Source organism: Syngnathus typhle, linkage group LG6 (assembly GCF_033458585.1).
Source record: "Syngnathus typhle isolate RoL2023-S1 ecotype Sweden linkage group LG6, RoL_Styp_1.0, whole genome shotgun sequence".
Taxonomy (NCBI): domain Eukaryota; kingdom Metazoa; phylum Chordata; class Actinopteri; order Syngnathiformes; family Syngnathidae; genus Syngnathus; species Syngnathus typhle.
The window spans coordinates 8,345,536-8,358,078 of record NC_083743.1 but is presented as its reverse complement, the minus strand read 5'-3'; the positions used below and the strand labels follow the sequence as shown (position 1 = coordinate 8,358,078).

Genomic DNA, 12,543 nt, shown 5'->3' with positions numbered 1-12,543 from the left:
TCCCCGACTTGCCAATGAGCTGTTTACTTTCCTTGCAGGTATGTGGATGATATATTGTGAAAGCACTTTGAGTATTTTCAAGGTACAAAACCATTTAATGTTCCCAAATATAGGCCTTTTGGGGTGGCAGTTATTTTTAAATCAGTAAGAACTTGCCTTTGGAATAAAGAATCAAGAATCAAGAGCAACTACTTAGATGTGGAAGCAAGGTCAATTTTCCACATGAGCACAGCCAGCATGGTGCCCTTGAGCAAGGTCCTAAAATTTCTCTCCAGCAATCAGCCATCCATTTTCCGTATTCAGAGGTGTGGAAAAGCGTATCCTTACTTATCCTTCCATGTTTGGGTGAGATGAAAACTTCACTGCAATTTTAAGTCGACCAGGAGTTGGCCCTGTCAGCTATACTTTGATTTAATTTAGATGTATGGAATGTAGTCTTAATTGTTTTACTAAAGAATATAGAATGGGCTCTCTTAACCGTAATTTTTGTCAAATCAGTTAATCAGAATAATTTTTTCAAAGGGTCTCAAAGACCTTTGTGTCCCTAAAATGCCCCTAATTCTGCTTTGAAAATAGAGTCTTGTGCCAGCAAGATGATTTATGGCTGTATGTCCTAGTTGGGGGTTGGACCTGGTCCCAGTATCACTCAGGGCCAGAGAGGAGAACTGGGAGGAGAGCAGAACCGATCAAACGCTGTCCAAAATATGTTACAATGAATGTCATAACATACTTGGAGGGCTTAGCAGGAATGGAGATAACAATTAGTTTGTTGAAGATGTCAGAAATGCCCTTTGAGTTCTGCAGGGAGAAATCCCTTGTGAAGGATCAATGTTGACATTGCAGGCCAACGAGGAGGGAGTGACAGAGTCCCATAGCACCCCATGCAGCGGAGGAGCTTTTGGGCTGCATTAACCCTGATCTGTGAGCAACCATTAACCAAGATGGTTCACAGTCTACCGTGCTGTCTGGAAAATCCTATTACCGAATTCGGGTGGAATACTCCAGAGGGAAATGAGTCTCCCTTGGCACGCACAAGACAAGACATTGGATATTTTTCTCACTTTCTTGGGTGATTCCACCACACTCACTTTGTTTTTCTCTCTTCTATCAATCCATCATTGTTTCTCTTCTACATCATCTATCACTCTGGTTTAGTTGTCTGACTCGAACCAATCCTATCTCATCACAGGCTACCCAAAGTCACTATGCATGTTTTCTACCACAGAAAAAAACCAAAACAAAAACATATGACCATTTAGCATGCTAGTCTAATCCAATATTCGTAACACTTTATTGTTGCTCAGATTTAAATTTTTGAACAATGAACAGTGATGGGTATGGAAAGGATTTGTTGCAAAAACGTCTGTAATATACTTCGAACAAACGTTCCCGAAGTCAACGCGAGTGTAAACAAAAAAATGTTCCTTGGCAGAACGCAAATGAAATCTGACTTGTAGCATATGTATCGTACAGTTCATGTTGAAGGGAGCTCTTGCAGATGATTTATGAGGCTTTCTAGTTTGACATAATGTATTACTCAAAAAGTCTGGCGTCTCTCACAACTTTATGAATTACACCGCTTTTATACAAAGTAGAGTAAATCATTCGCTTAATCATTAAAGACAATGGCTTACTTCCTATTACTGAAGAAGACTATGTTTTGATAACAGTGTACAAGCATTTCTACAAATCAATAGCGCTTTGTAAATGGAGACCATTTAAAAAGACAAAAATAATTCATCTTTAATTATATTTGTCTCCAAAACTATATTGACCCAGTGATTGTTTTCTTAATTTTTCTATCATCAGTCAGTCATTTACTGTTGAACCATTTACACTAATTACCGCGTGATATCTCTAAAGAATAGACAAGGACCACTCACAAATACTTACTTTCCACATAAGCACAAGTGTGAGCAGCAACGTTTCACATTTGCGGAATTAAAGTATTATGACATAGTAGAGTTTCGCTAAGGTTACTGCCACCTGTGGCCTCTGCTTTCTGTCTTTCTGAACCGGGCAGCTTCAAGCCCCTGGTTTTGGACCGACTCTAATTGGAGCAGCAATATGGAATAATTGCAATGGGGCACAGGATTTATGTGATAAATGTGGTTGCGTCTGTGTTTTTTTACGTGTTGTAAATGTTCAAACCAGATCCTTGTGTTTTATTGCCCTTTGAACTAGAGGTACAGAACAAAAAAGTGGTTCTCAAAATGTGGCGATACTGCCACATACTAAAAACACGCACACACAAGTGCACTTAAGAAACAAAAATATAGAAATAGCAAGTCACTACCAAAGTAGAGCAAAGGCTAAAAGTATGCTCTACCTGTTTGTATAATACTGACCACAGACTTAAGTGATTTGGTACAGCAGTATTAGCACACATTTGCCTTAACTGGTACTTAGATTTACTGCTTGGTAATGTGATCTGAGTGATAGTTAAGCAACTGGAGCAGCAAAACCGAGACTGACTTGCTTTTCACTCTCCATTCACCTTGAATTAGACTAATAAAAAGCTTGCGAGCTCTGCCCCGGCGTAGCAGTCTGTCGCACTTTCTAACCTTTCCCTGTTGGGTGGACATTTGGAAACAATCAGTCGTGTGTTTTAAGAGAAGGCCCTTACCCTATCATGCTCCCCGTAGATAAGGTATCTATGGACCCAGCACACGGAATTCATCACCTTGGTTTCCTGTACGTTTTTTATGGGTCCCCTCAATTTCGCTTCTACATTTGACAACATTAAGTGTAGCTGACTATTTGCTCATATTGTCATCAAGAATGTAATTTGTCTTTATTACTGTATTTGCCACCGTTTGTAAAAAAAAAAAAAGTTGCCTCGATAGCGGATTTAAATTTCTGATTTATAAATCTCACCAATGGTATTTATTAGCACAATGTTGGCTTGTGTATTTGTTTCTGTCTAGACACTTCTGTTTTTGAACCTTTCTTGGATGTCTCTTCAACCTGATCAGCACCCCCATTGAGTTCACAATGTGGTATGCATGTGTTGTGACGATCCCACTAAAGCATCAGCAGGACCTTTGTCTTCATCAAGGCAGGTCAGATTAACTGGGATTAACAATGCCCCCCTCTGATTTATTCAATCGCTGCTCCTACTTCATCTCTTTTTTTCTCTCCCAAACTCCCCTCTTCAGTCAAATATGCTCTTCCATTCACTTAAAATCGACTATGTCGTATGACCTTTGCCCTGCTCCGATGGACGCCTGATGAGGGCCTCCTTCACCTGGCTTTGAGCGGGTGGCTACACCTTCCGAATTCCCGGGCTCCCACTCACGCCCGCCTTTGTCCTTTAGCAATTCACTCTGACTTTGTTCAGTTAGTTAACCTAGCTTCCCCTCCCTGCTGGGAACTCAAACAGAGAAAGAGAGGAAGGAGGAGGACATGAGGGGGAGATGATAAAGGACGAGGGTAGTTTTTAGGAAATCAGGAAATTAAAAAATGACCATAATGTTTGTTTCTAAAACTGCAAAAGGATTTTAGACATATTGTGAGACATGCGCAATGGAAGCTTGGAGTCAAGACTGTGCTTTGTCTTTGAAAAAGAAAATGTCCTTGCCTTTTTCACATGAGATTAGAACGTCAATAACCCCCACTGCTCGATACACACTGGCCTCCGCTAGCACCAACAAACAACAGATTAACCCAAGGAAAAGGATTACCAAACTAACTGAGAGGCAGGACGATGAACCCTCATCTTGTTTTGTCTTTAGGGTTTTCAATGGACATCACTCCAAGACAATCAAGATCTGGCTGCAGTGAAGGGCCAGTTCATCTCTCACAGACACCCCATAGACACCCAATTAGACAAAAGAAGACCCACGTGGTTGAAGAAAGGTCGAACGCTCACTATCAACAAGTTAGACGCCTCAGATAGCCCGGTAGCTTAGCCCAAACAGGATTACGCCTATAGTGTTTTTAATTGAGAAAGAAAGAAAGAAAGAAAGAAAGAAAGAAAGAAAGAAAGAAAGAAAGAAAGAAAGAAAGAAAGAAAGAAAGAAAGAAAGAAAGAAAGAAAGAAAGAAAGAAAGAAAGAAAGAAAGAAAGAAAGAAAGAAAGAAAGAAAGAAAGAAAGAAAGAAAGAAAGAAAGAAAGAAAGAAAGAAAGAAAGAAAGAAAGAAAATAAATATACATGCTGTGCTATGTTAGCATCCCTCCATTCCTGGTTTTTTTTTTCTTTCTTTAGAGTTGCATGAAAAAATAAGTTCATGAGAAAACGTGAAGCTGTGGTTTCACCGAGAGGTGCATGAGTGACAGAGAGGTTCATCCCAATAGCGCTGCTGTGGGTAGGACCTTCTTCTCTGACAGTGGACGGGATGTGGTTTGGGCCTCGGGGATTAAGGGGCTTTTAGTAAGGCATGAGAGTGGCTCTTTCTCCTCGTGACAGAGAGAGGTGACAGGCCGTCAGTGCACAGGGGGACAGACATCCAGACGGCCACAGACATCTGCATTCATTCAGGACAGCGGCTTATCCATGCACAAAAAAAATGCCCTCTTGAAACACCCCAAGTCCTTACTCCCACACTCTGTCTAAGACACGTATGATCCTGTGAGGACACATGCAAATCACTGAGAGCACCGCTGACTTTGACAGATTATAAAACACTGCATGTTTAAGAACAAAAAAGGTTACAAAACAAAACCAGAAGTGTGATTACACCTGTGCAGATCAAGTACAGACCAAACAAATATTGTTTGTCTAGTTCTGCCACCTGGTCAATGGTGCGGCTACTAACTTGCTGTTGTCTGTGAGAAAATGGACTGGTATGCACAACTAAGTACAGGAGTGATCATTCATCAACTCATGTACTTGAGTTGACAGCAGTTTGAAGGATGTGTAAGCAGGCATCTGCTTCTTCTCCCTCCATCCAGAAGGTTCAGGAGACCAGCCAGAGCCAAGAAAGGCCTGGCCCAGCCACCTAATCCTCTATTCCCATTCACCATCACTGCTAATCTCCTTCACCACCTCCTCACCACCAAAACTATCGCCTCCGCCTCGAACTCAAGAGAAGCACAAAAGGCCTAAGAAGCCCGGTCCCGCCCATGCCTACCTTCCCATCCCTTCCTGCACCCCTAACGTGCTCCGCCCATCACTCCAACTGCAGGAGGCGCCCTTTTTTTTTTTTTTTTTTTTTTTTTTTTTTTAAAGCCCAGAAATCCCACGGGAGCAACAGGTTTTCGGTTGAAGCCAAAGACTCATTGAGTGCTCTATAACTCTCAGCTCGAGCTCCCTTTCTTATTGTTGGTGCTAACTGACCTAAAGTGAGTTTGAATTTGAATGTGTCAGATGACAGAGACGGCATAATATGGACTCATGGTCATCCAAATGTGTATCAAAAGCCGTGTGTGTGCGCGTGTATGTGTGTGTGTAGAAGTACATAGCAGGCCCAAAAATTAATACTCTACTTAGATAGAGATACACACATTTTTTACTAAAAAACAACAACAAAGTATTTTTGCCTAATTACTAGACACCTCTGATTATTTTAGTAATGTGACTACAAATTTGGGTTACATGGCCCAAAACTGAAGACCCTCACACAATCATACACACACATATTGGTGTGCAGTCCAGCCGTGTTTACCAAAGTGGAGGTCCAATGGATCCCTCAGTGCTGCCTTTTATTTACTGAGGCTATCTTTGCCATAAGTCACTATTCCTGTATTCATAAAGCATCATGGACCCCATAACTCACACTTCCCCTTTATGAATAAATCCCATAAATTTATGGTGATGGTGTTGAGGAGCTGTGGCCTCTCAGGTGACAAACTTCCCCCGATCTGTCAAGACCAGCTACAGCCGCTCCAGGCTCTTCATCAAGCGCTCCAGATGGGAGCGCCACTTTATCGTTCCCCGGTCGGTGACATCACCTCACCATGCTGGATTTGATGATGAAAGCAAACATCTCTGTCTTAACTCACATTTGCCAAATCAATTTTGTTTTCACAGACCTTCCAAAGGGGCTTATTGGCATATTGACGGTCTGCAGGCAGGAGGGTGCAGGCAATGGGCAGGGGATGGGCATGAGAAGGGAAGGGGCGGTGGGACGTTCTGGAGCCCTAATAGCATTTACCATATTTAATGCAGGGATGTCATCACTGAATATCCATTCTGAATAATGTGCATTTCATCATAAATTCTTTACAACTTATTTACTTAATGGAAAGACTTATGGCTCCCTGTCAAGATGGTAATTAAACATTGTGATACAGTGCTGCCTCACCAAGACCCCATCTTTCCCTCCAACACCCCCGCAACGCCATCTCCCCCGTTCACATACACACCTATGGGCCGAGCTTCTCTGCTTTTTAAATGCTTATTATTATTGGAGTACCTCATAAATTATTGCTGGATTAGAATTCATCAAATTGATCATTTAGAGGAAGTATTGTTGGAATGATATTTGGGCACAGTAGGAATGATGTTTTTTTTTCATTGTTATAGTCATGCATGGATTGGCAAATTGAAGGGTTTCCCTAAAGATACTAAAAGATGAGGTCTCAAACTGCAAATAAAAAAATTATATTTAGAAGTCCCTAATGAAGAAGAAGATTATTTTTGTTGGAGCTAATTTGATCATATGTCTCGTGATGCAATGCGGCCATTGTTGCCCACGTCTACGCATGCGTAAGAATAGGCCTTAAGAAGAAAGTTGTTTTTCGCCCCGTTCACACTCTGCCGTGCCTATAAATTGTCTCATTTGTCTGTAAAGTTGTGATATTAATACCTATGCATTCTAAAAATAAAACAAGGAATATAGATGTATTTACAACAAAAAATAACCTCATTAACATTTTCTTTGCCTCTTTCCGCCTTTCTTTTAATCCCTGCACAATATTTTGCCATTTTTAGCTTAATGGTTTGTTCACTACTCAACATATCTCCTGTTCTGTGTTAAATAAATAAATAAAAATAAAAATACTTACACTTGGGTGCTGCACACCCTCTAACAATGAGAACACCACTGCCACCTGCTGTAGTGGATGTCCCGTTCGACCTACCGTAATTTTTGGACTATAAGTCGCACCGGAGTATAAATCACACCAGCCATACAATGCCCAAGAAAAGTGAGAAAAAAAACATATATATGTATATAAGTCGCTCCTGAGTATAAGTCGCCCCCCCACCCAAACTATGGAAAAAAAACGCGACTTATAGTCCAAAAATTACGGTATCTATTCTACACCCCTCTTCCTCTTATTCACATCCCCATCGACAACTAACTCTTGTAGCGTCAAGCCCACCTACTGCACCTGATTAACTTTGGGAGCGTTTACCCCCCCCCCCCCCCCCCCACACACACTCTCTCACGAGACCTGCTCATGGCTGTCTTTGTTCAACAGGCAGGATACACCCTGAGCTGGTCGCCAGCCAGTTGGCCACCGTGCTGCCCTACACAATGTTTGTGAGTGCCTACGTGTTCACGTGTGTGTGCCTCATTTGTAAATGGGTAAGAATCTATCCCATAAGACTAGGTGAAGCCAAGACCCTTCCTCCACCTCAATAAAACCAAACCGGTCTGACACGGACACACCACACCTAACCTTTGACCTTGTCTTGTGCCCCTAGCTTCGATTTTCTCTGTCGTCTGATTTGCCAATAGCCGCAGTGGGTCTCTAACAAGAATTTATGGGGTTTCATTGTAATTGAGTTAAGAGCACAACCTCATCTCCTATACTTTCAATGATTCCAATCAAACACTACATCACTGTGTGTAAAAGTGAAATAAGCACATGGCGGTGCACGCGGGTTAGATTTGAACATGGTAAAAGGGGGGGGGGGCGACTGATGTCCGTTCACTTGGCAAGGATGTATCCCACTTGACCAAGAACTGCATAAAACAAAGAAGTAACCAAAGCCATCAATGAATGAATTATCTTCTTACCTGCCAGCCTTGAGTGGGGTCTTTGAGAGAAGGCGTTTGCTCGCCGAGGTACGGTCCAAAGCGTTCGCCGATATAAAGGCTCCTGCGACTCCAGATGCCCAGAGCACCATTTCCAACAGCTGACTGTTGCAATTCAAAGTCCAGCGGAATGGTCAGGTTGTCTTGGCTTAAAAATGTGTTTGGTTGTTGTTGTTGGGACGCAGGTCTATGAGGTGACACTTCGTCTTCAGACAGCGACGGGGACGTTGGATCCTCTGCTGGGCCTGAGGACTGTGCAGGATCTCCATCTGAGCCACAAGTATCTTCTAAGATGTCAGCAGGATGGCAAGCATACTTGTCATCTTCATCATCTGCTCAAGTGAAACACAAAAATAATTGCTTTGAGGACAGTGAGCAAAGATCAAATTTTATACAATACAACAAAGTTTCACATTAAAGGAGGAGATCAGACATTGAAACAAAGCTGAGTGTTTTTGAATTTAAAGTGGGTTTATTTCCAAGGTCTTAGTTTGTTCTTTGGGTTTTTTCTAATTCACCTTGCTGCATCACTGTGTATAGGTTTCAAAGATAAAACAAAGACTTTTTTAAAATATATATAAAATATTGCTGTGAAATGTGTATGTTTGCAATTTAAAAAAAATAGTACGCATGGAATGCGAGAAACAGGATCAAGTGTTTATGGCATTGAGATGGAGGCGATACCAGGGCGAGAGAGCAGAAGTTACATGGCATTGTACTGCTCTGACTGTTTTATATTTCCTTTTCCTGAACTTGAGCTCTGTCATACAGTGAAAACAGAAGGAAGCGTGCAGGGGTTAATTGTGAATATAGTGAAACAGGACGTAGACAATGACCTCTGAACTCACACGGGGCTTCTCCAGTATGGTGGTATTCATAATAGAGCGATGAAAAATATGTCTCAATAATATACAAAGAGAAAATTAAAAATGTGTCTAAAAATTCACAAAAAAATTGAGGAGATAAAATAATATGTATCATTGCTTGGATAATTGAGCTTAGTCGCCTCATACATACTAGTAACTTGTTGCCAGGCAGAGTTTGCCCAGGTTGTTTAGTTATATCTGTTGTAGATTATCTCTAAATTTTTGTGTGGCTGGGGTCCGGTTTTGAAATTCTGCCACGCCTAATTTGTCCAGGCACACCTTTCCGGAAATCGCTTTGTTCCCTCAAAGGCAATCTTGCCGGAATCAGAAAATCACACTGCCTAATTTTACAAACGTATGGTATAATATTGTCTTATTAAATAAATTGATTGGGTTCTATGAAGTCATATTCAATTATTGCCATCTTAAAAATCAATTTTGTCCATTTCACTTCACAGCACAACTGTCAAACATAGAATTGGAAATCCAGTTTAATTTGAAGTTTCAGGAAAGAAATGATAAAGAAATAGCCAAATATAAAGTGACCAGGTTAGAGATTTGATGATTTCTAATGAACAAGGTAGTGGAAGAAGGAGACACTGGAATACGGAAACGATCCACAGGAAGCTGTCACTCCCTGGCGTGCATCTGTGGTGAGCTGTGCCTAACGTGAGTTGACAAGCTGCAGAGTGAAGGGGCTCCGCTAATGAGGCTCAGCAACCCATCTCTGGGCTCAGGAACATTCCAGAATGACTGCTGATGTGACACCGCCTTACTGTGCGGTAAGCCATAGAAGCTTTAATCCGCACACAGATACAAATGCATTTACTTGTTCAGCGAGCATGAAGCAACTGTTCTTCTGAATGACTGCAAAGATCACTGTGATCCGCCACAAGTGGTTTTGACTTGCAAAAGCCCAACTGGATACCTGAACAAAATCTCTCACTATGTTTAGGCAATGGTTAAGTGAAGCAAGACTAAAGTATCTGTGAAACTATCAACACATTTTATGTGGGCTAAGCTTGTTTGAAAAAGAAAGCCCGGTGAAGATTGTGCTCTAGTCTGAAACCCGACGGACCTCGAGAAGTCAGCCTAATGATTTTCAACACACTGTGTGTAACAAGGTTATGGTCCTGGATGTGAAGCTTACCATATGGTAGAGGGACAAGAGCTTTTATAGGTAACTGTATCCCCTCATTGCTGTTCCTCCCTTGACATTTCCCCCTCCAATCGTAGGCTCCAAATCGAGATTTGATTTAGACCAGAATTTCCTTGGTTCCCTGGACTCGACAAGAACGTTTGACTCATAAACATCTTTGTGTATGCGAGGTAAACATTAGCTGCAGGCAAATACTTGAGGGTTTTGAAAGTTGAAGGTTCATGTGATTGATTAGGCAAAGAGCTTCCTAAATTCTAGCCTATATGAGCACATTTGTATGTGTGTGTCGTTCTCAGTTTTATGAATGCAAGACGACATTGTTTATCAAAATTGAAATTTTAAACGCACTGAAAAGCATGGTGTGTTTAATTTACTCTTATGTATACATCTACTTAGTACCATACTAGTAGACTATACATCTACCTAAAAATATATCTGGATCCAGATGATTTTATTTAAGATTGGATGATAAACAAAATAAATAAATAAATGATTTCTTTTTCTTCTGAGACTAAAAAAAAAATATAGGAGCACCTGCTAGTATTTCATATATATGCCCTATAAAGGATTAAAAATGAACCACATTTGTATAATATATTTTATCTAATAGTCAAATATTTGCATTTGATGTCAAATCCCTGCATTTTTATTAACAAGTAAAACGGTTATTTGGAGCCCTGCTATCTGCATGTGCGCAATGATTTTCACCTCTGCCACAAGGTGTTGGGCACACTCATAGATCACACGATTACCCCGAGCCACGAGCAGGGCCGCCATCATCAGGGAGTGAATTAAATATGATAGAAAGAGCTATTAATCACTCTGACAAAGCCCCTAATGGAGGTGTGACCCAGCCACTGCCGACGGGACGCACCCACGGGACAAATGGATACATATGTTTACAGAGCGAAATAACCTACCTGTGGACATGGGCCCACCCCCCCTACTGTCTTCAGGACTGTCCTTTTTGAATTTCCTTTCTCTCATACATAGCCACTTAAGGTGCTATCATTTATGGATTTTTTTAATAGTGCATTTTTTTTTATTATTTCACAGTATGCCTGTATACACTAACACATTGATGTATTTTTTTAAAATAATATTTTCATCCACATTTAGTAAGGAGCTAATTTCCATCTGACATCAACGTAAGCAGGCCCAACTATTGACTGATGAGGTCTAAGATCTCGAAATATGGACGTGAACTCCTTGACCTATATGAGGATGGACCTTCATGTTCATTTGTAGATGTCATTTGTTGTCATTTGTTACCTGTGAATACAAATAACTAGCAGAACATCATCACGCATTTTTCCCTCCATTAGTCAGGATCACAAATTTGAACCGGCTCTCTTCATCATTTCCTTGACTTTATCTCTATGCTTGGAAAAAAATTCAGCGTGCTACAGTTTGTTTTTGAATCTGTCCCTATCAAATAAACCACTAAAAAAGAAAATTCGAAATATCGGTTAAATGTGCGGTTATGAAAAATGTGGACACCCTCAGGAAAAGGCTACACCGCTCAGAAAAATAACTCACTGTGTCCAAATCCAAAACAACATAAGAACAATTCCAACGAGGCTCTATCAGTAAGGAGCTGCTGTTCATTTACGAAACGCTGTTAATTACAGTGGATCATTTTGTGCCTCCATTCCCTCAGCAGGGTGGAGGGGAGAATGTTTTGAGCCCGCTTGCCCTCGGGAGAGGCAATAAGCTTCCTAATTAACACTCTCTTTGTGCTTAATGGGGGTCATTTTGGACAGTCTCTAGGTTTGCAGGTCCATCGGGGTGACTCGGAGGAAATCACATGACCAGATTGAAGGGAGCAGTCATTACTTTGATACGCATTTGCTCCATGCATTTCTTTGCAAATGATCTATTTTTGATATTTTATGATGGTTTTTTTTTTTAATTTCATATTATGATTATTATTTATTATAATAAAAAAAGATGAAATATGATCATGTTTCTTAAAAACAAAGAAACAGTGCTTCTCAAAAGCCAACATTTTGAAAAACACACACACACACCAGAATAACATCTCACAGTCTTAATTAATGAACATCGTCTGTTTGTTTTTTCAGCCTGGAATGAGTCAAGTACTACTCCAAATGGAAAACACTTCATTAAGGGCCCAGTAACCAATTAACGTCTCACAACAAACCAAAACTCAGAGTGGGTCCCTCTGTGCACACATTGACACCTAATTAATTAGCATTAGTTGTGATTAATAATGAGGGGCCTTTAATAGTAAATCTGCAGCTCCGATGGCAAGCTGACACAACAAAGGCGCCTGTGTCCACGTTGGGATTTATCTGGGGAGCTGTTGGGAGGGGGGGGGGGGTTTAACATGTTCCTCACCGGCCTGACAAATGGCCAATTAATTATCTAATGCCTGACAACAGTCACTTGATAAAGACGTATGTTTGGACAAGCGGCGGAGGAGAAGATGCATCGGAAGAGAGAGAGAGGGCCAGAATGCGTGTTTGAGCTTAAGAATGATGTGAATTTAATTTCAGTACTACAGAGTGACTAAGCCGCTGACATAATCAATATGAAAGAGTAACAAAATGCATTAATTTTTAATGGGATG

The 12,543-nt window shown here is 40.9% G+C and overlaps 1 protein-coding gene across 10 annotated transcripts in view; it reads right to left on the bottom strand.

Annotated features, from left to right (window-relative positions):
- mecom (MDS1 and EVI1 complex locus) overlaps positions 1-12,543 on the bottom strand; it is a 97,890-nt gene that overhangs the window by 57,705 nt on the left and 27,642 nt on the right. For all 10 annotated transcript variants that reach the window (XM_061280481.1, XM_061280486.1, XM_061280479.1 and 7 more), the window contains exon 2: positions 7,908-8,257. In XM_061280481.1, coding sequence (XP_061136465.1) covers positions 7,908-8,257 — 350 coding nt within the window. The remainder of the gene's footprint in view (positions 1-7,907; positions 8,258-12,543) is intronic.